The 26,892-nt window shown below is 47.0% G+C and overlaps 2 protein-coding genes across 3 annotated transcripts in view; one reads left to right on the top strand and one right to left on the bottom strand.

Moving 5' to 3' along the window:
• The first annotated feature begins 257 nt into the window (after positions 1-257).
• LOC134441772 (serine/threonine-protein kinase VRK1-like) lies at positions 258-22,092 on the top strand. 2 transcript variants are annotated; one of them, XM_063192170.1, is made up of 14 exons: positions 258-740; positions 1,014-1,069; positions 1,159-1,228; positions 2,118-2,205; positions 2,529-2,637; positions 3,103-3,195; positions 3,779-3,911; positions 11,131-11,251; positions 12,361-12,419; positions 14,250-14,425; positions 20,338-20,490; positions 20,650-20,850; positions 21,140-21,298; positions 21,616-22,092. In XM_063192170.1, the coding sequence occupies exons 1-14, from the start codon at positions 614-616 to the stop codon at positions 22,090-22,092; spliced, it is 2,022 nt and encodes a 673-aa protein (XP_063048240.1). In that variant the 5' UTR covers positions 258-613. The 2 variants fall into 2 exon arrangements, with proteins under 2 accessions (XP_063048240.1, XP_063048241.1); XM_063192171.1 differs by having other exon boundaries at positions 21,140-22,001.
• fancl (FA complementation group L) overlaps positions 22,078-26,892 on the bottom strand; it is a 27,344-nt gene continuing 22,529 nt past the window's right edge. Inside the window, exons 10-14 of the mRNA XM_063192172.1 lie at positions 24,961-25,006; positions 24,427-24,508; positions 22,805-22,921; positions 22,374-22,445; positions 22,078-22,177 (exon numbers count right to left, since the gene is read on the bottom strand). Of these exons, the coding sequence (XP_063048242.1) occupies positions 22,145-22,177; positions 22,374-22,445; positions 22,805-22,921; positions 24,427-24,508; positions 24,961-25,006 (350 nt within the window). The 3' untranslated portion in view covers positions 22,078-22,144. The remainder of the gene's footprint in view (positions 22,178-22,373; positions 22,446-22,804; positions 22,922-24,426; positions 24,509-24,960; positions 25,007-26,892) is intronic.

The raw sequence follows: 26,892 nt of genomic DNA on the forward strand, positions 1-26,892 counted from the left end.
TTGAAAAGAATGCAAAACCTGTTAACACCACAGATTCTACCGTATGTTGACACTGAGAACTTTTAATTTGAAAAGCTATTTGGTCTAATTTATCTCGATTGTTTTGGTTTCAATGTGACTGACAGTGGGCACGCTGCATTTTCCCCGCCTCTGGCATGCATTCATTGGCGAGTCTCTTCAGCGACAGATCCATTCTTGCAAGTAATTGGTTAAATTTCCCAAAGGCAAGTACGTATGCTCTCAGGAAGTAACAGAAACAGACAGAGTTGAAGTTGAAACAGACATGCAGCAATACGAAGGAATGCAAGACAACACTGCACCTGAATAAGGTTTTTAAACACAACAGGGAATTAGTAATTGTCGGACAGGCACTTGCACAGTTAACTGTAATTATCTACACTCCACGGGAACATGGTTTGAAGTAGCTAATTTTGCTAAGCTAACAGAAATAAACTTCTCTGGGTGCACAGATTGTCAACACTTTACAGTGTTACCTTCTGACGAGGTGTCTGCTGTCAGCGCGCGCTAACCTTAAGCTATTAAAAAGTTTATGAAGAGAAAGCTAGTCGTAGAGAGCCTGTACAACTTTGCTGAACGCTAACACTCCACCAAAATGCCACCAAGGAGGAAAGCACTGCCGAATCCTCTCCCAGACGGAGTGATGGTGACAGACACGGAAAAGAAAAGTTGGAGACTTGGAAAAGTCATCGGTAGTGGGGGCTTTGGAATGATATACCTAGGTAAACAGTGTGCTATTTATATTCTGTAACCATCCCAAGTCTCACTTGTAGAAAATATATAAACTGTTACGGAATTCAAATTGCATGATATGCCTACAGAAAGTGAAACTAACGCCTTGTAGGGATACTGTACCTGAAGAAATTCTTACCAGTAGCTGGGGGGTGGAAAGTCCCTGAACTTTCAATGTTCTGCAACATTCCCTCTGGTGGATAGGCTGCTGGTCAAATGTTGAGTATTTCTAGAATTGTTGACACGCCCCTCTCTCTCTTCAGCCTCCCAGTCTGTGGATGCACCTGTTAAAGATGACACTCATTTTGTACTAAAAGTTGTAAGTAGCAGCATGACACACTTATAGGATGGTTTTCACTTATGTAGGTGCAATATTATTTCACTAATCATGTTTTGTGTCTTCCTCAGGAGTATCATGAGAATGGGCCCTTGTTCTCAGAGCTGAAATTCTATCAAAGGGCGGCCAAACCAGAAAGCAGTAAGTAGCAGAAAGAAGACATTTTATAGTAACCACACTAATTCCACTAAATCAAATGGACGATTACAGATCTGTATGGGTTTAATTGAGCTGTTTAACCCGCTCTGACAGGCTAAGCGCTCACCTTAAAAAAAAAGTACTCAAACATGTGAAGCCCGTAAAAAGGACCGATGATGGATGTATACTTGGAGTCAGTTTCATATGAAAAAAAAAAAGATCAGTTGGGCAGCCCAGCACTTGTCCCTTCTCGGGGAGCGGCGATCACGGCAGGAGTGCATGTCACTGATGAAGTGCCAAGCGGATGGAAATTACCAGGGCTGGGCGAATTAATAAGCCAAAGCAAACATAGACCTCTGTGGTCGTTAGTGCGGTCCCAGCTTGTTTTAGCCCCCCTAATTCTGAGAGAGTGACCAAATTGCAGATAATGACGCTGGTTCTTCCAGAGGGCTGAGGGCCACCTGTCAGCCTGGTGCCGAGCCAGTCACTCGCCACATGAACTGGGATGTGGAGTGGGGTGTCATGGGGTGGGGTTGATGCATGGATGTATGTGTAGGTAGACACAGCACCATGCTGAGCTTTTGCAGCACATTCAGTGGTCACGTGTGTTTGATGACTGAAATATTATCTTAATTGCTTAACAAAAACTGTTAGTAAAACATCTGAGACATCATCATCATCGGTGCACTATAGGTGATACAGAGTGATAATCCCTTATGTTGGCAAATTTTTAACACCTTTATATTTTATATCCATTTACATTGTCCATGTTCTAATAATACTTACAACAATAATAATAAAGTGTATTTTTTATTATTATTATTATTATTATTACGATTATTATTATAATTACCACCAGTATAATGATGTTGGCTGTTGTGGATGTTTCCAGTGCAGAAATGGAAGAGGGCGAAAGGGCTAGCCTTCCTCGGAATCCCAACATACTGGGGATCAGGCCTGTTTGAACACAAAGGAACAAGGTACATGTGGCATCATCACACACACACAGACACATACACGCACACGCGCACACACACACACGCACACATACACACACACACGCACACGCGCACAAGTCAGAGGGAGGAGTTTAATATATTTATTCTAACATGTGAATTGAGTATGAACTCAAACCCACAGGCACTCATGCACATGTGAAAGCTTCCACTGTCAGACTGTCGAGACAAATAGTGTAATACTATAATACGTTAAATAATACCAACACAAATGTGGATACACACATGAACAATGTTGAAGTTTTTTACGCCTCATTTACAGTTTATGCCCAACTATTCCTGAACAGGTACAGGTTTATGGCCATGGACCATCTTGGCACGGACGTGCAGAAGGTGTTGGAAAAATCCGGAGGTAGTTTCCCAAAGCACACCGTCCTAGAGCTTGGCTGTCTTATGGTGGGTTTTTAACTTTAACAATGCAGAGTCATTTTTCATCTATTTGCGCATCATGAGACCTCAGTGGACATGAACGTACTCAATGAAGCTGTCGTTTCACATTAACACACACCTTTTTAAATTGATCAGCGGCAGAAACTTTGCTTAATTTTATAATTTCATAGAGGCCCTGACCATCATGACCTGAATCCGCAGCAGCAGCCATAGCTGCTTGACATTGTTAAAAGCCCCCAGCCGGTGCATGCATTATTTTAGCGCATTAAGCCGTTGCATATCTTTAGCGTCCCACTAGCGGGCCCTACTCAGGCCTCGTTAGGTGGGGTGGGTACCCCATTACACGTCAGCCCCCATTAGAAGCTCTAGTTAAGGTGGGCCAGTTTAATTATTCATCCTTTAACCTTGCCCCCTCCTTATTGCCCTCCACCCCCCCCCCCCCCCTTCCCTTTGGCCTTGTCGCCCCTGCAGCTGGACGTGCTGGAATATATTCATGACAACGAGTACGTCCACGCCGACATTAAGGCTGCCAATCTCCTGTTGGACGTCAAGCAGCCTGGCAAGGTGAGCTGACCCCTTGTGACCCCCTTGCCCCCTCCCCGCGCCTATTGCTAAGGAGCGTGGTCGGTCCATCCATGTTAAAGATGTTTGTGTTGTTTTTGTGGTGCTGACTTTTTTTGTAATCACTTCTAGGTTTTTACCATGTAGAATAACTTTTGCATTGAAGAGCTTCTTTGGTGTTATGTTTGGAGATATTTCGGTGTGATTAATAAACACTGTCAGAATCCCTGACAACCTGGCAAGGTGAAATTACCTTTGACCTTCACTGCTACTGTCACTGACAGGCCCCGTGTCTATTGCTAAGGACCATGGTCCACCCATCCCTGTTAAAGACATTTGTGCTGTGTTTGTAGTGTTACCTTTTTTTCCTCATTTAATCAGTCAGTGACTTATAAGGAGAGGATGTGTGTTTGATTATTGTTGCCTGGTGTATAACCATTAGATGCACATTTGCATTGAATAGCTTTTAAGGAATGTTTTTTTTTTTAGTATTTAGTGTCATTAAAACACATGTGCTTGAGGTCAGGATGGCTTTTGTGAAATAATAATTTGTATAAAATCACAGGTTGTTCTCTTTCTTCTCCAGGTGTATTTGGCAGACTATGGTCTTGCCTACAGGTACAACCCAGGGGGCGTCCATAAGGAGTACAAGGAGAACCCCAAGAAAGGGCACAACGGCACCATCGAGTACACCAGCACAGATGCTCACAAAGGCGTCGGTAATTACAGATTCCCTTTTTTTCAAAGCTACCTGCTACTGAGAGAGAGCAATACTTCGCTTTTAGACATGTTTATTCGCAGGTCAGGCAGTGACTTGCAGCCCATTTTAATCTACATTATGCTCTTTCAAACATATTGGGAGTAGAGTAGAGTATCATTTCTTAATCCCGAGGGAAATTAAGATGTCCAGTAGCACACATGCATAAATACAGAATACACAAGACATTAAACATATATAGTTTCACATATATTAATTCCACTTCACACATTGTCTGTTATTTGCACAAACAGGTTGTTGTCAGTGAGGTCCTCCTGTTGTCCTCCAGTTGAGGTCTCGCACATCACTTCCAGGCTTATTACTGCCCGCTTCTAATGAGTCTCATGTACTTCCAACTTCATATCTTCCTCTTAACTTGTGGCCGAGGTATTGGAAACCCATTAGCCTGTAAATTGCATACAGCGCTCTTTTTATTGGATATCGATCCTGCGGTGCCATGCATACCTGGACAGTTCAAATTGAACAATTCCCTAATTAGTTGAAGCCACAGCCTGCTTGTTGTATTCATCAGGCCTTAATTAAACCACGAGTATGGAGAGGATATGTGGGACCGAGCCGCAAAAAAAAGCCGATATCTTGGCCCGCGAGCCGAGAGCCGGACAGTAAAGCACTTCAGTGAGGCTGAACGGCCGCTAATAGCCGCGTGTCTGAACTTGTCAAGTTCGTCAATACATCAAAATAATAATATAACCAGATGCAAAGTCAGCAGTAATGGAGAAAATGATTAAAAGGCGCGGTTGTCAATTTTACATTATGACTGCTGAACTGTGGTGAAATGCTGAAGCATTCAAAGTTTATGTGCCTGGCCTCTGATGTCGGGCCATGTTGAGTTTTTACATAGTTAATAGTTAAGTGGTTTGATATGAGATTATTGTAGTAATTAGGATTGCCGTCTCCAGATTTTGCAAATAGTAAAGGCCAATTTATACTTATTGGCGCTGACGGTTGCAGAGCCTGTGCAACCGTCTGTGCGCGACCACACCCCCCGCGCAGAGGCTCTGCAACCGTCATCGCGCGCCTCAAAAAAATCCTGACTACGCGACAGACGGTTGCGAAGGTCGCAGAGAAAAGGCGCTGTGATTGGTCGTCTCGATACTTCCTTCTTCTCGTGGCGGCACAGTTCTCCGGTAGTTTACGAGAGCCAAACTGTCAATATTCTGTGGAATACGAACACTTTCTTTCTAGTCTGTGTAAATAAATGAAGCTACAATGACTGAATTAGTAAGTAGCAAACAAACACTACATCAGTTTAGCACTCGCAGCACAATGCCTGCAGTCTGACTACTGTACTGTAGCCTTGTAGCTATGTAGCCAAATGTAGCTAACGACATGACACCTCATGCGCAGATCTATAACATCAACAGTGGTTAGCGACCGTAAGCAACAGGCGCCGTTGCTGAACTATAATCTGCCCTTAAGACTCATCATTCACTGTACACACATTTGTTTGAGATTTGGAATTTGAGATCAACGTAATGTTTAACCTCTTCTGCCCGAACTTTTGTCAAATTACTTTTTACCATTTTGAAAGGTTGTGTAGTACTTCTTCAGGCTTGTATCCGATTTCTTTTTTTGCCACCAATGGCTATACAGCAATAAATACATACATTGAAAGAGCACAGTCTTACATTGACAGCATAGGTCAAGTCAAAGACAAAAGGACTGTTGATTCTTATGCCACACTTGCTCATTGATTTATTGACTTATGCAGACGTTGAGACATAAAACTAGCAATTTTGAGCATGTCCATGTACTTCTGCAGCAGATCCATAGCGTAGGTGCCGTGTGGACCAATTGGTCAAAGAAATAAACCCAGTGTTTTAAAACTGTACAAGATGATTTGAGAGGTGCACTAAAAGAGAGGTCGACAAAGGCAAGGAAAAGAATGGAAAGAAAAGATAAAGTAAAAGTAACGCATAACTGAGACGCTAGTGGCGCAGACATATTTAGGGACAGTGGGGGAGAGGGAAGCAGTCAGACGATGATCTACTGTGGCTTTCTTGGGCCTGCGGCACCCTGCTGACATGAGGTTTGATATGAATATGAGTAAATCACACGGGGGTCCAGCCAAGGCCCCCCCCCACCCCCTTCTTTCACCAGCACAGGTTCATATAGCACGGGTTTCTGGCTTCGCACAATTTGTTAGCGTTCCACGGATGCTGTGTTCCATGTGTTCTGCGTTGGCTCTCTCCCCCTCTCTCCGCAGACAGATGGGGGTTTAACACGGTGTAAATCATATTGCGTCATTCGCGCACACCGGGTAATGCTACGTTAGCATTCCGAGTTTAGCGTTCCCTGTAGCAGTAGCTCCGCATTCCAGATGGATACCTGCCTTCAGTAAAGACGGAGCAGGAAGGAAGGAAGGAAGGAAGGGAATGAACGCACCGTGTCACTGCTTTCTGCCGTCCGACCGGATGCACAAGAGTGTGACGTTTTGTGATTGGTGCAGGTTGCAGGTTTGTCACGAGCGGCCCGCGCCTGACAGCTGCTGTGCTGGTTGTTAGCATCAAGTCACCCCGACAGATGAATGCAGATTGCAGAGTGCCGTGCAACACCCGACCCCTCCCCACTCCCCAACGTGCGCACACACACACACACACACACACACACACACACACACACACACACACACACACACACACACACACACACACACACACACACACTGATGTTGTTGATATGTTGGGCGGCACTCCACCCCCAACCCCCAGAAACGCACACACACTCACACGGATGTTGATGATGTGTTACCATGGAGAGAGAGGAGTATATGGTTTGTGCCGTGGCCCTCGCTGATCTGGAAACCGAAGTCCTAATGAGAGAGAGAGAGAGAGAGAGAGAGAGAGAGAGAGAGAGAGAGAGAGAGAGAGAGAGAGAGAGAGAGAGAGAGAGAGAGAGAGAGAGAGAGAGAGAGAGAGAGAGAGATGGCAGGAGTGGGGGGAGAAATGGAGAGTGAGGTGGAGGACCAGAAGGAGAGGTTCAAGAGTTTGACACGCTGCGTTCAGCTCATCTGAATAACAATAGGGCGACAATTATGTACAACATTTTGTTTGAGTCCCTCCCCTGGTGTGTATGGAGCAGTCCAATAACCCCTACAACGCCACACACACACACACACACACACACACACACACACACACACACACACACACACACACACACACACACACACACACACACACACACACACACACACACACACACACACACACACACAGAGTGAGACTCCTATGTTATGAGACTGTTAGCATAAGAATGCTTTGGAGAGACATAACCCACTGAAGTTTTATTGATTGCAAATCAAACATGCCCACAAATAGCGCGCAGTTATGTTTTCACTTGTTCAGACCTCATGGCGGGCCAAATGTTTGCCACACCCTGGCCGGATTTGGCCCATGGGCCGTTGTACGGACGTACAGTAGTCCAACCCCAGTTCTCTGATGGGCATTGCGATTAGTGGACAATTTTATCCAAACTAAAGATGGCATAAGCTGTACAGATATGTTGAGGAACAAAACCGAAAGACATAGTCTAGAATGCCAGGCTAAAACAGGAAGTGTTGGTGAGCGAGTAGAGGTTAGTTTTGTTTCTGTTCCGATTCTTTTTTTTAAATTTTTTTTTTTACATTTTTTGGGGCTTTTTATGCCTTTACCAACAGGACAGTATGAGATGCTGACAGGAAGTGAGTAGGAGAGAGAGATGGGGGAGGATTGGGAAATGACCCCGTCCGGACTCGAAGCGGGGTCCCCATGGGCATGCAAGCCCAAATGTGGGGGGCTTAGCGCGTTTTGAAACGATTCTTTACCCGTCTTGCACCCACCATGTGGTCGATTCCTAACTTTTCAATAAAGAAATTGCATTCAGAATTTAATGTCCTCTGTTTCTCGACTAATGGCCCTGACAGAGCTGCAATAGACCCACCCAGTCATATATATATCACAAGTCGGACTGTGTGTGGGCCCCCTGTATACATGGGGCCCTGGTGACTAATTCACACTTTACCCCCCTGAACAACACCCCTGGAACTGATGTCTTTAACCCACCTATGACTATGTTGGAACCCCCAGCTACAGTATGTGATGACAGGGGGGGGGCAAGGCAGTGCGTCGCCGTAGACTCCCGTAATACACGTGTCGGCAGGTTGCGAGCGGGCAGGCAGGCAGTCGGGGTAGGGGAGGGATCAATGGCCGCCATGGATCGAGGCAGAGATTTTCCCCGTTGATGAATGCAGTCGATAGGTAATTTCTCGAGAGATGTAGCACGGTTACAGTATTGAGTTGATGGAAGTCTCCGGGCGGCAACCTGAGATGTGCTTAATTTAGACCTTATTGATGACCTCCAGCTGGGGCTTTTGGTTTCTAGTGAATTGAGGCGTGGGTGTGCGTGTGTGTGTAGGGGCATGCTTGTGTGTGTGTGTGTGTACGTGTGATTACGTTAACTTCTCATCTTTATTTCGTTACGGCCCGAACACAGTGCCTAGAGTTTGGCATGCAGTGATGGATGTCGGCGAGCATTAGAAGATTTTTTTTCAGGGGGTAGTGGTAGTGGTGGGGATGGAGGGGATGACGTTTCGCCACTCTCGATTCTCGTATTTTCCCCCTCTTAAGTCGTGCCAATGCTCATGAGGGTCACCGTTTCAAGGCCCAGGCCTGACGGCAATTAAGCCACTTTCAGACTGTAATAGCTCCGTGGCCGCGTTCCGAGGTGACTACGGTGCGTGTGATGATGACTACTGACTTATCATTGGCGGCTTATATCATTCGTCGAATGGTCGTGTCGGTCGACAGCCAGTAGTAGGCCAGAGGAAAAACCCAGCTCACCTTTCCCTTGCTACCCCTGCAAGCTGAGCAGATGGGACCAGCTGGATTCGGCAGGCAGGCAGGCAGGCAGGCAGGCAGAAGCGTTTCTTCTTTTAACTGACAGGGACTGTCACTGCCAAGACGGTGGGTGTGAGAACACAGTCCACATCATACACTGCTCTCGCACTCGGAATACTAAGCCGAGATGGACTCCTCTCAAGAAGCCTTTGGAATTCTACACGTCAGAGACAGATTGTGTGTGTGTGTAGAAGTGTGCGGGTGAGTGTGTGTTCATTCTGTTCTGTGTGTGTGTGTGTGTCTGTGTGTGTCTGTGTGTGTACGTTCCGTTCTTTGTGTGTGTGTGTGTGTGTGTGTGTGTGTGTGTGTGTGTGTGTGTGTGTGTGTGTGTGTGTGTGTGTGTGTGTGTGTGTGTGTGTGTGTGTGTGTTGCCCACCACTCTGCTTGGCTTCTGAAGAAAAGTAGCGGTGAGCCCCGGGCCTGGGGGCTTTAGCTGGGGCCTGAGATCTCCGGCTCTTTTATTCAGGAGGCTTCTTTTCCGCCTCTCCCCAGAGCGCGGGGCAATTGCATTGATCTCGCAGGTTATTTAGCATGTCGAGGTGAATTAGGCATGCTCTGGGTTAGAAGCAGCTCTCCGATGGAGTGATCAGGGAGAAGAAATGGTGGGGAAAAATATGAGCATTAAAAGATGAAGAGGTGATGTGTGTGTGTGTGTGTGTGTGTGTGTGTGTGTGTGTGTGTGTGTGTGTGTGTGTGTGTGTGTGTGTGTGTGTGTGTGTGTGTGTGTGTGTGTGTGTGTGTGTGTGCCCCCAGTGCATTTTGATTGGGCCTTGGATCTGGGTTGAATAAAGCTTCAGCGTTGGTGGAGAGCGAGTGTGTTGGGGCGAGCGTGCGAGACGAGAGTGAAGGAAAAGTGTGTTTACACTAGATGGCAGTTGTGTAATGTGCTGGGACTGGAGTTCAAGGTGGAGGAGGTCTCGGACACGTGCGCACACACACACACGCGCACACGCGCACACGCGCACACACACACACACACACACACACACACACACACACACACACACACACACACACACACACACACACACACACCTAAACTCTACTCTTAGGGTCTCTGCTCTGGCTTAGGCCAGTGCAGACCCCACGGAATCCAGGAACATGTGGGAACAATTTAAGCTCAGACATTTATTTCTTTGTTTTACTGCCTGGCTCGCAGTTGGAGAAAGTGTCGGGCCGGGCCACGGGCTGTCTGGATCATGTCAGAGGCCGCGAGGATCAGGTTCCCTGGGACGAGCCGCCAGACCAGACAAGGAGAGGAGAGGGAGAGAGAGAGAGAAATAAAGATGGACCTCAAGTCGGGGAGTAGTAGAGGAAAGAGAGAGAGGGGGTGAAGAGATGGATAGAGAGACAGAGAAGGAGAGAGAGGCATGAATAGAGAATATCAAGGGAGGGGAGCAGAGAAGAGATGGAGGGACGGTGGGACTGAGGGAGAGAGCACATGCGAGAAGAGTGTCAAGGAAGTGAGGAGAGGAGAGGGGGTGGAAAGAGAGGGAGAAAGGGAGGCATAAAGAAAAGGACCGTCTGGAGAAACAAGGGAAAGGAGAGAGAGAGAGAGAGAGAGAGAGAGAGAGAGAGAGAGACAGAGAGAGACAGAGAGATACAGAGAGATACAGAGAGATACAGAGAGAGATACAGAGAGAGATAGACAGTGTGAGAGGGAGAGAGATACAGAGAGAGAGAGAGAGAGAGAGAGCGCGAGAGCGAGAGCGAGAGAGAGAGGAGGGCAGGCTGGCTGTGTGTGCGTGCGGACCGGTGGAAGCTGACCAGCTCTCTTAACTCCACCGCTCTTTGCTTGGAGAAAAAAAAATGGGCCCTGTTTGTCTGTGAACTGGGGCAGATCTCCAGCTGAGAAAACAAAATACTCCTCTTTATCATCACCCCCACCAACTGCACTCTTCTATTCTTTCTCCTCCATTTTCCCCCTCTCTTTCTATTTTTTGATAAGGGCATATTTCACCAGCGAAGTGACGTGGCCTCTTAATCAAAGCTGCCTCGTTTCTTTTTCTTTTTTTGTGTGTGTTTAACTGTACCCCTGTAAGGGCCAGGTACTCGCCCTCCTCTCCCCTTTTTCTATTTCTATGTTTCATTTTGTTGTTTTTCCTTCTTTTCCTCCTTATTGTCCTCCTCCCTTTGCTGCCCTCCTTTACTTCTTCTTTTCTCTCTTCTTCTGCTTATTCTTCCTCATTCTCTTAACCTCTCCTCTTCCCCATTCTCTTCCACCTCTTCCTCTCCTCCTATTCCTCCCTCTATCCCTCTCTCCTGTCTTCCTCTCCGCTGCAGCTCCGTCCAGACGTGGGGACCTGGAGATCCTGGGCTACTGTCTGCTGCATTGGCTGAGCGGGACGCTGCCCTGGCTGTCCGTCCTCAGGGACCCAGCCAAAGTCCAGGAAGCCAAGGCCAAGTATGCACTCCCGTTTGCTCGTTGTGCTTTGTCTAGGAAACTCTACTTCTTTCTCTCTCTCTCACACACTCACGCTCCTGCGCGCGCGCGCACACACACACACACACACTCTTCTCTGTATCCTTGTCCAACGCCCCCCCCCCACTCACCCTGTACACCACAAATGGCTTGTGCTTTCCCCTACTCCTTTACAATGCCCCTTTCTCCCCCTCAGTACCACTGTCCCAAACTACGAAACCCTACTGGACTCTCTCTTCCCCTCGCTGTCTTGCTCTTCCTTCCTTTCTCCCTCTTCCTCCCTCTCTCTCATCCCCCCATCTCTCTTTGTCTCTGTCTCTCCTCCTCCCTCCTTCACTCACTCCTCTCTCCCTCTCCTGGTCTCCGACCGCAGGCCAGGGTCTGATGTGGCCAGAGGCCTCCACATGTAGCCGGCTCCTGATGACAGGCCCTCCACTGCGTCTCCAGGGAGTCTATCTGGCGTTCCAGAACGCTTTCAAAGCTTCTTGGAAAGAGATACTGAGGGGACATGGCAGCGGGCAGATTGGACTTTTCTTTTGTTGTTTGTTGTTGTAAAATAAAAGGGGGAAAAAAGGAACGAAAGAGGGGAAAAAACCTACTCTGACCGTAGTGAAGTAATGACGTTATTTTTTTTCCCTCTGAGGTCACTCTGTTATGTAAAAGAGCCGTATATCAAACAAAACATTTGCGGATCGCTCAAACAGCTTCTTTGAGTAATGCCGCGCAATTTCAAAGCAGTCTGGGGGAAAAGGGGGGTGGAGAGGAGGTGGGGGAATTGACATTGACATGAAAAGGTTAAATCGTTAAGTACTGTCAACGTTTTTTTAGCTGGCGATTGGTAACTATTGACCTGGAGGTTGATCAGTAACATTCATCAGCATGCAGTCAGCAAAGATCATAATGAACAATGTCTTGTCCTCTTTTTCTTTCTTTTTTTTTCAAAGTCCATGTTGATTTATTGTGTGTATGTCTCTCTCACTCCCCCTCCCTCTGTCTACTGTGTGTGTGTGTGTGTGTGTGTGTGTGTGTGTACGCACTGTGTGTGTGTGTGTGCGCGTGTGCGTGTGTGTGTGTGTGTGTGTGTGTTGCAGGCTGATGTCTAACCTTCCTGACTCGGTCACTCAGCTGTGCGGCTCCGCTGCGGGCAGTGGTAAGTGTGTGTCAACAGGGCCTGTCCAGATGATCAACAAGGTGTGTCTGAGGAGCCTTTGCACTCTGAGGCCTCTGTGTGTGTGTGTGTGTGTGTGTGTGTGTGTGTGTGTGTGTGTGTGTGTGTGTGTGTGTGTGTGTGTGTGTGGTGTGGTGTGTTGTGGTGTGGTGTGGTGTGGTGTGGTGTGGTGTGGTGTGGTGTGGTGTGGTGTGGTGTGGTGTGTGTGTGTGTGTGTGTGTTGGAGGATGAGGGTGTGTGTGTGTCTGTGTGTGTGTGTTGGTGGAAGAGGGGGATGATGTGTCCTCTCTCTTTCACCCTCTACGTGATAGCACATTCTCTCAGCCGCTCATCACCCCTCATCTCCTCCCGATCCCTCCTGCCCCCACCACCAACCAACCGCAATCTCTCTGCCTGTCTTCCATCAAAACAGAACCATGTCCTGGGCTGAAGGGAAAAGCGCCCTCTTTTTCAACTCTGTGTCATTATCTTGGGCGTTTGGCGTTCCCGCAGAAAAAAAAGGAAGGGTGGAGGGGAAAAAAAAGCAAAGGGGGGAAAAAAAAGAAGAAGGGAGAGAGGGCACGCGTGTCGTGTGAAGGAGGCTTTGTGATCTATGATTATTATTAGGCCTTATTCCCCCCACCTTCAGCAGAGCTCCAAGGCAGCTGGACCAGTGAGATAAGACCTCCAGGATGCATCATGTCCCCCCGTGCATGTGATATACATTCACAGCCTCCCCTCCTCGCATCTTTCTCTCTCTCTCTCTCTCTCTCTCCCTCGCTCCCGCCAACAAATCCCAGCTCCCCATAAGCAGCATATTTATTACTTAGATGTGAGCAATGCAAGGTTCGGATGTAGAGAAAAAACAGTCAAAAGATAGCGTGAATAAAGTCAAAAAGCTTGCATGTGGAAGAGAGGAAGCCACAGCGCCAGCGTCTTTGAGGTCCTGCTACTGCTGACCGCCTGTCTCCTCAGTTCCAAGTCGTCCCCGTCCCTTTCTCCGTGTCTGTCTTGTCCCTTCAGATTGAATTAGATGGACAGGCTGTGTCATCATGACCTTGGCTATGAAGTTCTCCCATATGAGAGAGAGAGAGAGAGAGAGAGAGAGAGAGAGAGAGAGAGAGAGAGAGAGAGAGAGAGAGAGATGTTATAATGGATATTGTCAAACATTAAAAAAAAAAACCAAGAAAACAGGGGAGGCTGCCATGAATGTTTGATAAACCCATTGTGTCCTGGAGCAACATATACGCTGCATTCAGGTTCTTGAGTTTTGAGCTGTTTTATTAAAGATGTGGGTATGTTAGAGCTGAATGAACACATTCTAGCGCAAAATGAAGGTTCTAGCTTTTAAATGCAACATATTTCATGTTTTTATGTGCTTCGGAAGCTGAGATATTTAGGCCTTAATAGGGAGAGGGCTAAAATGGGTTCAAGGCAGCATCGCTGCTCCTATCGTCTTTCCTTACAATAGCTAGTGCTCTCCATTTTAACATTCCCAATAATCTGAAATATAGAGAAAAGGGTATATCGGGATAACATGATATTGTGGCTATCATCAATTTTTTATCATTATTGTTGTCTTTACAAGGACACTATTGCAATGGTCCAGCTGCACAGACCGCATCAGGGCTTGGAAACCCCTGGAAATGTGCCCACCATATACTCCAGTTTTACCCAAAGGACCCAGGGATTCACTGGGGCACACACTGAACTGTGGTATGATTGGGGTGTGGGGCCCAAAAATTATATGTCTTTGACAGGGCCCACAATATCTAGCAGCATACCTCCTACTGGTAGTCCTCACAATGTCGGTGCATGTGTCTGTGTCTCCAGCCGAGCTTGGACGCTTCATGGTCCGAGTGAAGAGCCTGGGCTATATGGACCGGCCCGACTACCAGGCGCTGAAGAAGATCCTGATGGATGGGGTGCCGCAGGGCTCAAGGGGACAAGGCCTGCTGGACCTCCACAGAGCCAGACCACAGAAGGGTCCAGAACCGTCTACTCCAAAGGTGTGTACGATAGCGTATGATAGTGTGTACAATAGCATAAGGTGTGTACGGTAGCGCCTCTGTCTCTGTGTGTGTATTGTGGGTGTTTTGTACTGTATGTGTATGCATGCACAGTATACGTATACCTTTACGTGTGTCTGTAGGCATGGGTGCCGCTTGGGGGAAAAGGTGTTACAGACTTGAAGGGCCCAAGCACTGACAGCCAAAATTCGAACCTTTCATGGGACTCAAAATTTCTGGCGGCTTTGTAAGCATACTTGTGTTTGCTCACATGTGTACTGCATGTGAGTGCATATACAAATACGTTTGTCTGTATATCTGTGTTTGTGAAGTACCTAGTCTACTGTATATTTCTGCCTATATCTGTACATACGTACCGGTACATCGTCCGCTCCAAAGGTGTGTACAGTAGGGCCACTGTCTGTGTGTGTATGCTTTGCTGCTGTATGTATACATGTACGGTATCCTTTATGTGTGTCTGTATGCATACAGTATGCTTGTTTGCTCACATGTGTACTGCATGTGTAAGTGCATATGTCTGTATGTCTGTGAAGCGCATGGCCTACTGTATATTTCTGCCTATATCTGTCTACATAAATGTATCTCTGTGTGTGTTGTGCATGTGGATCTTCATGTGTGTACTGTATGTCTCTACTGTGTCTTCATGTCTACGTACTGTATGTGTGTGATGGGCTCTTGGCCCGTGGCGTGGCTTTAATACGGACCAGATGGAGAGTGGCTGCAGCATCGGGGGCTGTGCCTGGATTTATCTGTCTGGGAGTGCGCAGTAAATACTGGGGTCTCCGAACCCTGCGTTGACCCGCAGCGCACGGGGGAGAATCTCAGCCCTGTGGGTCCTAGTGGGGAGTGTGTGCATGCATGGTCCTTTCACTGTCTCTGGACCCTTATTTCTTCTTATTTTCTTGTGTTCTCCTCCTCTTCTTCTCTCCTCTCCTCACCTCTTGTCTATTGTCATCTCCTCTCACCTCTTCCTTTTTTCATCTCCTCTCTCCCTTTTCTGTTCTCTTCTCACCTCCCGTTTTCTCTTCTCACCACTCTTTTTCTTTCCCTCTTTTGCTCTCCTCTGCACACCTCGTTTTCATATCTGCCGCTAGTGTCACTGTTCCCTCCTCTATATTCCCCTGCAGTAGCAGTTACCTACCTACACCATGTGTTATTCTCCTCTCCTCTTTTTTTTCTTACCTGCTGTCGTTCTGCTGTCTCCTCTCCTGTGTCGTCGTCCTCACCCCACTCACTTCCCACTTTCCATCCCCTCAGCTCTCCTCTTCTCTCTGTTCCCTCTTTTCGCCATCTCCTCTCTTCTCCCTCTCCTCTCCTCCACTCCCAATTTCTCTGCATCTCATCTGTGTTCCCCTCTCTTCTCCATCTCTCCTCTCCATCTACCTTCCTCCCTCCATGCTATTTCTACCGCATCTCCTCTCCATCTCCATCCCATTGCCTCTCCTCTGGGTTTGGTGCAGAGCTGTCAGGCTTTGGTCTGGGCCTGCAGGCTGGCTGGCTGGCTGGCTTGCTGGCTGACTTTTGAGTGACGGCTGACAGTATACTGCTTGTTTGAAGCCCCCGTTGCCTGGAGCTACACCCACAGCATCGCCAGGCAACACACAGCACTAGAGCCTCTTCATTTAACGGCCCCCGTGTTTATGGCAAAATATCCCTCACATGCCGGGTGCTACTGCGACAAATGCAGTCACACTGAGTGGATGATTTATTTATTTACAAAGTGTGTGTGTGTGTGTGTGTGTGCGTGCGTGTGCGTGCGCGCCCACGTGTGTGTGGACGTGGGAACACAACACACACCACTACAAGTATATGTACTCATGTAATATTAACATATCATATTTCCTAATTTTGCATGCTTTATCAGTGAATTGTTAACCTAACTTCTATTACGTCTAAAAAGTATACCCAGTTTTCCACTTAAATAAAAAGAGGATAATAATGGCATAGGATTACACACAGACTCGTAATGAGGATGTATCAATTTCCCTTGTAAATATAACATGGCGGTAGATCTTGACCGTAGAGCAGTGAGGGGTGGGGTGTGGGTTAACCTCCCGTGAACCTTCCCCGTCATGGCCTTGTGCTAATGGAGTGGCTTGTGGAGTGATTTCCATCGCAGCACCACTTTACAGCTGATCACAGCTAACTTGAACCGCTGAACTCCCGGCAAGCCCAAGTAGCTCAATTTGGAGGGTATTGAGTACACACGCGCACCGCCAGAGGCCAGGAGATCACCTGGCACAGACTCGCAGCAAGCCTTGTGTTGTTGCCTCGTTGCTATTTATTTATTTGTTTGTTTATTTATTTATTTTCATTTGCATTCGCCGGCCGGCCGCTCGGTTGATCTGTGGTTTAAGTGGGGGGCAAAGTGGGGTCTCGTGCGATGAGAAGTTTCACATCGAGTTTTGGTAAATAACCGCAATATTGAAAGTGCCACTTGCGACCTCTCTCTGCCAGCCATCTGTGTCTCAAACACTCCCCCTCACCACAGTGCCCGACCCGGAGGACCTTTCACACAAGATTGTTTACCACTAAATGCCAAGGCTTTCTTTTAATGACTTAAGTTCTTTGGCCTTTTCTGAGAACAGGGGGCATAAGGGGTACAGCCAAATGAACAGTTTTTTTCCCACTGGCATTTTACAACAATGCCACTGCCAGCTACACTAACAGTAGTTTCTTACTCAACTGTATAATATTTCCAAAATTGTTAGCACATACAGTTGTACGAGTAAAAACACACCTGCATTGAATTGATTCAGAGTGTTGCAATGTACGTCTCTGTAGGAGGCATTTCTGTTCAAAACTGTTCATTATTGCTTTAAGGTGTCCATTGTGTTCTGTCCATTCTATACTCTGTCAAGCTGTCATTCATTCAGTCTAGCAATACAAATAGCTGTAGGGTAAACATTAAACTTAAAATATAACTATTTAGTATTGCTTTAAGCTACCATTCTGTTCTTTCCACCCCATACTCTGGCAAACTGACGTAATTCGTGATACGTTACCAATAGTATTCGCTAACCTGCCTTGACTCACATATGAACTTAACGGCCATCCCATCCCATAGGGTTCAATGTGATTTCAGTCCACCTTTTACTAGCCAGGCTGTGCCCTCCTAGTGACACAACAGCTTCAGCGTTGCTACTAGTCAGATCAAGACCAATGCAAGTAATTTCTGCGCTCCCGAAAAATCAGAAACTCCTCCCACTTTGTCGGGAATGAAACAACCATTAGCAAACCAAGGGAGGCTTGTCAACCATGCCATGTGGGAAATGTTAATTGTTATGCTCTTGGTCAGACCAATTCTCGAAGAGATTTGAAAGTCGATGATAATCAGGCTACCTTTTACACCTATTGTAGCTTAAACTCCTCTGGTTAGAAACGGGATGGTAGTTAAGTTTATATTTGAGTCAAGGCAGGTTAGTGAATAATTTTGGTTTAATATAGTGTAGTATAACTTTAAACCGTTCTCTGTGCTGTTTGATCCAATACTCTGGCAAGTTTATTTTATGTTACAGTGTAGCAGTACCAGAAGCTGAAAGGTACCGTAGTTGCTCTTGATCCAACAGGAGTAGCAGTCCGCCAGAAAGACGGACAAAGATGCATGGCTTGTGCTTGTATTGAGTTAAGGTGATGCAGGTTCTATACTGTGTGGGTTTTGATTTGAGGACACACTTCAACCGTAGCCCTCCACGTCCTAAAGACCACACATCAAGACTCATGCTTTCAGCTCCACTCCATTTAAACTTGTTTTTTTTCTGTCCTCTCTGCTTTTGTCCAGCCATCTTTGAAACATCTCTGGTTGCTTTTTTTTTGTCAAGGCCCAGGCTAAAAGCTGATACCCGCCGCCCCCTTATTCTGCAAATTTATGCAGAGGCTGTGCCCCGATGCCTCAGCAAAACTTCATATTTTATTTTTACGCTCTTTCATTCGGGCCTGGGATGAGGTGAGTCGAGGCGTCGAGATGGAGAGAGAGAACCTTGAAACGCCTCTCGAGAACAATATCCAAGCTTGACCCCTTCACCGCAAACGGTTTCATTTGCGGGCGCTCGAAACATTGAAATCTCCCTCACAAAAGGAATGTGTGAAGCTCGACGGAGAGTCCTCTTTTTTCTCTCCCGCTCTCCTGTCTTTCTTTCCATCCCTCGGTTAGACCTTGGCCAGGCCCAGTGCGCAGATGGAAAAGATCAGTGTCAACAGAGAGGGCATTTGAAGATTTGAGCTCCTGCCCACTTTTTCTTTGTAGTCAAATATTATGCAGATTTATATATTTATTTCTCTCGTTCTCTCTTCACTTCACTCTTTTCTTTGCTTTCTGCTCCTCTGACCTCCTGAAGGGTCAAGCCCAAGATGCCTTTGAATGGAGATGTTTAAAACACCATCAGTGTCACTACGGGTGTCTCAGCTCTCCCCTTGGACACATAAGGCTTGTGTGTGAGTGTGTGTGTGTGTGTGTGTGTGTCTGCGCGTGTGTTTGCGCGCGTGTGTGTGTTATACCACCACTATTGTGAGGACCAAAACCTGACATTTTACCTTTGCTGTGAATACAGTTGTGGGGATATTTTGGTTGGTCCTCAAAGCTATTAAATATGTTTTGTTGTTGATGGAAAAAACTAAAAGTGCAGAAACATTTGTTTACTGACAGGTTAGGGTTAGGGATTGTTTTGGTTGGGGCACACTCAATGGAAGGTCTTCAAAAAGATAGTAATACAAGTATGTGTGTGTGAGAGACAGGTGGATGATGTGGCCACCTGTCACACACACACACACACACGCAGGCACGCACACGCACACTCACACGCACACCTCACTCTATTCCTGCCTCCCCAGCTCTTCCACGTTTATTTTGCCTGCACCTGACCTCGCGGGTGATCTGTGGCCAAATTTAGTTTGGAGAGTTGCCACCTTCGAAGGTGGGGATGGTGGGAGGCTTTGTGTGTGTGTGTGTGTGTGTGTGTGTGTGTGTGTGTGCGTGTTTGAGAGAGAGAGAGAGAGAGAGTAGGGGGGTAGCACTGCAGAGACCATTAATCACGGGTGGGAGATCCAGGTCAGCGAAAGAGCAGAGAGCGAGAGTGCCAGAGAGTGAGAGAACGTTCGTTCTGGAGGCTCGAACAGACGAGAAGGAAAACAGAGAGAGCAGAGGAGAGAGCTGGGAAGGTATAAAAGGTGAAGCAGGAATTAAGAGATGTCAAGGAGTAAAAAAGATTGTAGAGGAGGAAGGGAGGAGGAGGGTGGATGAAGGCTGGCCGGCTCTCTTGCTAACTCGCAAGAGGATTTTCTTCCTTCACGGACTCTTATTGTTGGCCGTCTTTGTCCTCACTCCTCAGGAACGGCGTGGAGGACGGGGGACGAGGGGGAGGACCGTGACCCAAGGCCTCGTGCGAGGTCCGATCTCCCGGCACCTAATGATTTAATAGGAACCAGAGCGCTTCCAAGAAGCATGGTCTCCTCCGTTTCTCTCATCACTCTAGCTGACGAGGAATGTGCAACACTCCCTCTCTCCCTCCATCCCTCTCTCTCTCTTTTTCTTTCTCCCTGTCAAAAGCTGTGTACCGTGCCTTAACCTCCCCTCCATCTGCACGTGGTCTTGGCCAGTGAATAGATGGCTAAGACTGACAATTGGAATTAATGTATATAAAAAAAATGCATATAAAAATGAAAATGACAAAAAAAGACGTGATGGAATAACGCGATGCACCCGTGACCCCTTGCTGCACAGAAGCTCTTCCGACTGGATCGCGTCCCACTGCTCCGAAAGCACGAGCTCTGAGGACAAAGGCTAAAATAAAGCGGTGATTCATGAGGATGTGAAGTAACATAAAGAATTCCTTGTGACATCCCCGGCCTTTCTTTTTTTCCCCCTCTCCTTTCTACTCTCCTTTAATGCTCAGCCCGCAGGCCAAGCCAAACCTCCCGCTAGAAGGCCAGCCAAGCCAAAGACGAAGCCCGTCGTTCCTGCCACTGGCCAGGACGATGTTTCCGACGAGGACAGTCCAAAGACGGATCTCCGCAGAGCAAAACCGCCGGCAAGGCCTCGTGGACAGGTATGATGGGGCCGCTCGTTCCGAATGGCTTTTTCATGAATGTGCGGTTAGTAGCAGATATAATACAATTGATTCTCTGTGTGTGTTTTGAACTCTCTTGCCCCCTTCCTCCCCTCATGTCACTTCACCTCTCCTCACCCCAAAACCTCAATCATGTAGGCATCCCGCCCAGCCAAGCCAGCCGCGAAAAAAATCACGACTGTAAAGCCTGCCATTCAAAAATCTCCAGAGGAAGATGATGATGATGATGATTATGCTGAGAGTGAAGAGTCAGAAGAAGGCGATGATGACGACGTTTCCTCTGATGAAGAGCAAGACACTAGGAGAGGCGCAGCACGTGGAAGAGGCACTGCAGGGAGGGTGAGGCTCTTGATTGTTGAATTTACAGTATGACAAGATAAATGCAATAATATTGTGTTTAGTGTTTGGGAATTTGAAGTGGTGGTGGTTATGGTTGAGAGATAAATTATACTAATTCCTTGTATGTGCATGTGAGTTCTCTAGTTGGAATGCAAAATAATAGTCTTAATGTAAGCCCAAAGCCTAAATGTAAGCCCCAATCTTTAAAGCGGACCACTTAACACTTTAGTGCTCTGTTGGACACACGGATTACATTAAACACATACTACTGTATGTAACTCCTCTGCAGAAAAAGACAGCTCCGGCCAGAAGACGGCCATATAGTGATGACAGCGATGAGGACTACGACCCCGGGCCTGAGTACAGGGCAGCCCAGGCCCAGCGGGGAGCATCGGGATCAGCAGCAGCAGCAGCAGCGGTAGACAGCCTGTGTCCCGCACTGGAGAAAGTAAGCCTACGCAGAAGCCCTCGCCTCAATCCTGACCTCTGAGCTCTGAGACAGTCAGAACCTACTGTACACTGCAGACCTTTGGGCCACTCCCAGGGTTTTTGTGGTAGCTGCACTGAATTGAAGTCGTGATTTTTTTTTAGTTTAAGTAACCAGTTAATTTTAGAGCTAATGTTGCCTTACACAATAAGTTATATAATTGAAGAAAATGCATTTATGTGGATTTATGAAGATATTTCTTTTTATTCGCTTTATTGTACAAATCCAAAACAAATCAACACAATTTTTCTGCCACACTTTTTTTCTTTTTAATGAAGACAACATGCATGCCAAAATATCCAAGTAGAAGAAGAGGGCCTGAAGCAAACGTGCCAAGGACCCCATCATCACAATATGGACGCAGGGCTACCAGTCACCCGGCCACAGCTCAAGACAAACTCCCCCGAAGAAAGGTGGGGAACAATGGCCATGGCCCTGTGTACTATCCGCCTTCATCCAACCATCATCACAATCACTGGACAGAGTACTCCTATGACCACGAAGGAAATCATAGGAGGGACCATAGCATTAGGGGGCATTCATACCAATACACTGACCCGCCACAAGGGTATCCTGCATGTGCAACTCCTGAAGACAATCAAAGTACTTCACTGAATTCCCAAGTTCAGAAACAGGAAGGACGTTACCGCTGGTTCAGCACTAAGGTGTTGGGTGGGTTAATCGTACTCGTTGCTATTGCTGTAGTGTTATATTTGAAGGTGACAAAATGGCCCCTCAAATCTGTTGAGTTGTAGAAAGGGGAATGGCCATGTTTTGAGCCAAATATTGCTGACCATGAAGGATCCATCAGGGATGTGACGCCATCTTCACTGTAATCGGCTGAAGAAGAATATGAATTGCATTTAGGGTATTTTTTTAAGTCTAGTTTTTTTTAAATACATGTTTTGACATTCATCAAAAATAAATAATGAAATGCTTTTATATGTGTGTAAATGTCTAATAAAGGATGCTGCTTTTCAGTAAAAAAAAGCGAATACTTTTATTTTTATATAATAAATATAGTCGGGATGCTTACCTTGCTACAGTATGGACACTCCCCAAACATGATGTTGAAGCTCTGACGACTGGTGGGTAAACCCCTGAGCCACTATACATGGAAAGGAGCCAAGATTGAAATCGGACAGAGCACTCGCATGGTAAATTTAGCGCAATCACAAAGGTTGCGATGTGCTCTAACGTGGCTTGGTGAATGCTTGGTACCAGGAGAAACCTTATTTTTTGGACAGTACTGTCAATAACATGGCATTTGAGTGGTGTAATGTGTGAGTACTGATATTCCACATTTCCACATTCCACATCTCATAATGATGAAAAGTCAAGAGAGATTTCTTATATTTATGATGAACATGATATTTCTCTGGTTTGTGATAAATATGGGTGGATGAATAAGGAAAAATGTGCCTCAATGTTCATTTGAGTGATGTTAGACATCTGTGCTGCACTCACCTCATACAGGCAGGCCTGGTGGAATGGCTGTCCACAGCGAGGGTCGTTGCACACCTGGTCTGGGATGGCCGACTCCAGCCGGTAGGAGTAACAGATGCCACACTCAGTACTCAGACTCTGGAGATGGGGAAAACATAACATGTAGCTTATAAATACACTGTGTGTGTGTGTGTGTGTGTGTGTGTGTGTGTGTCTGTGTGTGTGTGTGTGTGTGTGTGTGTGTGTGTGTGAGAGAGAGAGAGATATCATATACTGTATCATATAACAGTCACTCAGACACTGAGAAACAGATAGACATGTGCATGCACAACCTACTTTCAGGAAATAGACCAAACAATCTAGGTGACAAAGCCTCAGTTCAGCTTCAGTTCATTTCAAAAGCACAATGGACTCAAAATTCAAAATCACTCAAAACAAAGAAGCCTAAGAAGCACTGATGTGTATGCGTGCGTACATTTGTCAGATTTATGGTTCAGCTACATAACAAGAGCGTGCTATGGACTTGGAAGTGTGTGTGGATGATGGTCCAGCCCTAATCAGCTGAAGTGTTGTGAAAAGATTAAGAGTGAAGATATTTTATTTTCGTTTGCTCTGTGGGCAGCCCCTACTCCCCTACTCGCTCTCACCTCTGTAATGGGCAAGTGCACAGAACACACTTCAGAAAAATCCCTCCATCTCGTCTGAACACACACACACACACACACACACACACACACACACACACACACACACACACACACACACACACACACACACACACACACACACACACACACACACACACACACACACACACACACACACACACACACACCTTGGTGACAGAAGACGCTTCAAGGCACTCATGCTGCTGTCAACCGGCTTCCATCGTCTCTCCTCCACCCCTCCCTCTCACTTACACCCACCCCCCTTACACCTCTTCTCCACCCCACCCCACCCCACCCCACCCACTCCCCTCCCCACTCCACTCACTCTGTTTGCATATTGCTTTTCAGATAATTAGAAGCTTCTTTTTTTTGAGCAATCCATTAAAAAGGACGGCAGGTAAAAAAAAAAAGAAAAGAAAAAAAAACCTCAACATCTGGTCAAGTAAACTTTTCGCTCTTCAGAATGTTAATGATGGCGGCAAATTAATCACTGGTGCCGTCTGCAGATAAACACATAGCCCTTTCAACCCGCCACGCAGAGAGAGAGACAGAGAGAGAGAGAGAGAGAGAGAGAGAGAGAGAGAGAGACGGACGAGGGACAGAGAGGGGGATGGAGAGGAGAGTGAAAGATAAATGGAGAATCTGTGATTAAAAAGCTCTTGATACGGCAGAGGATTTCTGCCACCTTTGTTATTGTAATGATCTTATCTGTAAACAACCCAATTAAAGTGAATACACAGTCCAAGATCAACCAGAAAAATGCCAGAAATAATAATAATCATAAAAAGGAAAACAGTTTTTTGAAGGAAAGAGGAAGAAAGTCTGAAGGTAAGGCTATGGCGAGTAATTTCTTATTTGCTTGCGTGAAATGGAAGACCCGTGCGCACGCACGCACGCACGCACGCACACACACACACACACACACACACAAAGAGGAGGAGGGGAAGGGGATTGGAGAGAGAGAGAGAGACGTACAGATTTTTCGTGGGTGGATGGTGACGGGAATTCTATCTCTAGAACGTCTCTCATGTTCTGCAGAATGCTGCAGTCTGGATTCCTGGTAGAAAATAAAGACACGGGTTATAATTAAGAATAAGCACGGAATATCAGAAAGCTACCGTGAAAAAAGAATAGCATCGGAGTTATTTCAAGTGAATATAAATACATCTTTATTGCTGTAGGTATGGCAAACAATTGCTCAGAGCAAAGGCATATGCAATTAAAACAACATAATTGGGTATTGTTCATTTCATGGGTTGCATGCATTCTCTCTCTCACACACACACACACACACACACACACACACACACACACACACACACACACACACACACACACACACACACACACACACACACACACACACACACACACACACACACACACCTTTTGTAAAAATCAAAAACAAATTAAATCTCACACAAGGCCTGACATTCAGGCCATAATCCCTTTAATGCGATGCACGATCGGGTATATTGCACAGACGCACTATTGCACTGTCCGCCTTACCACAAATGCATGTTGGCGTTAAGCTTGGTCCTCAAGGGGGTGACCACTGAAACAGCCAGAAGAAAAGGAGGAGACAGACGAAAGACAAATGTGAGTCCAATCTTAATGCATTCAACAGGACCAGTGCATTTCTAATAAATCCACTCACAATAGCGTGCCCTCACCCTCCCACCCCCACCCCATCCCACCCTGCTTCCCTACACCTCCACCATCCACAATCTAGTGAGTCCTCATCCCCAGCCCCCCATCCACTGTCCCCTCCATACATCCCCTCCTCCACCACTCCCAAAAGCTTAGCGGTGGCTAAACTGGAAGAGGGCTTGTGACAAAAGGGGTGAAATCAAATCTTGCTGTCGGTGCATAAATCAGTCTCCGCATGACAACGCTGCCCTGAGCAGAGCTGTAGCCTGCTCCTGCGCCTGGCTCTGGCTGCCACACACGACAGTGACAAGATCTGGCTCTTTCTCTCCCTCTCCCTCTCTCTCTTCATCTCCATCCCTCTCTCACTTCATTCCCTCGCTCTCCTCTCTGGATTCCACTTTCACTTTCTCTCTCTGAATTACTCGTTCTCTCTTATACTGTTTCTCTCCCTCCCTCGCTCACACCCTCTTTCTCTCTTGGTCTCCCTTCTTCTTCAGGCAATGATTTGCTCTCTCTCTCTGTCTCTGTCTTTCTCTCTCTCTCTCTCTCTCTCTCTCTCTCTCTCTCGCTCCCTCTCCAGTCCTCCCTGTCGACTGTCTGTGAAGATTAGTTTCAATTAAGTGGACCTTGTCCCATTCTATGCAGACTGGGTCTCGTGGTCTTCCATCAGACACAGGGACATGAAGTGTGCGAGCGAGTCCCGTCCCTGCCACTGATCTCTCCTCTCCTCTCCTCTCCTCTCCTCTCCTCTCCTCTCCTCTCCTCTCCTCTCCCCTCAGCTCCTCTCCCCTCCTCTCCCCTCCTCTCCGCTCCTCTCCTCTCCTCTCCTCTCCTCTCCTCTCCCCTCGTCTCCTCTCGGCTCCTCTCCTCTCTCCTCTCCTCTCCTCTCCTCTCCTCTCCTCTCCTCTCCTCTCCTCTCCTCTCCTCTCCTCTCCCCTCCTCTCCTCTCCTCTCCTCTCCCCTCGTCTCCTCTCCTCTCCTCTCCTCTCCTCTCGGCTCCTCTCCTCTCCTCTCCTCTCCTCTCCTCTCCTCTCCTCTCCTCTCCTCTGCTCTCGGCTCCTCTCCTCTCCCCTCCTCTCCTCTCCTCTCCTCTCGGCTCGCTGCGGAGTCGAGCGTTGCATTGTGGGCGGCGGGCCAGGGAGCGACAGACAGACAAGCGGCACAAAGTGTTTCTCTTCACTTGACGACAGCCCGACGGAGAGGGAAATATTCAAATCATTGGAATAAAACGCACGCACACACGCTACATACACATATACACACACACATGCACACACACAGTCCTGAATGTTCCGCCCCGAGAGATCAATCTCGGCAGTGTGTGATGGGAGAGGGGGGCGCGCGCTCGCTCTGTTTTGTCATTTGTAAATGCAAAAAGCAATATTTCTGTCTGACCCCTCTTTTTTGGGTTCAGTGTCTGCCACTGTCTTGACTATTGGAGTGTGGATTTAATATCAATGAATAACATTGCTAGGCAACCGGCCGGCGTGTTTCCATGTTCCATTGTCAGCCATCCATGACCTCCCGGATTTAAAGAAACAATCACAGGGACTTAAGTGATGCAAACTGTCTTTCACCAGTGCACATTGACATTCTGAACGTGGCCCCGAGATTTTGCGAGTTGGGGGGGGGCTACAAGCTGGTGAAGCAGGCTGGCTCCATTGTTGGGCCAAAGGCAGACGTGTTGGAGAGTAAGGCCTTGACTGTTTAGACATCCACATGCTATTTGAGGTACTGCATTAGACAAGACAGGTCAGTTTAAAAAACACACACACAAACAAAGACACAAAT

The sequence above is a fragment of the Engraulis encrasicolus genome, chromosome 24, assembly GCF_034702125.1.
Source record: "Engraulis encrasicolus isolate BLACKSEA-1 chromosome 24, IST_EnEncr_1.0, whole genome shotgun sequence".
In the NCBI taxonomy this organism is placed as follows: Eukaryota; Metazoa; Chordata; class Actinopteri; order Clupeiformes; family Engraulidae; genus Engraulis; species Engraulis encrasicolus.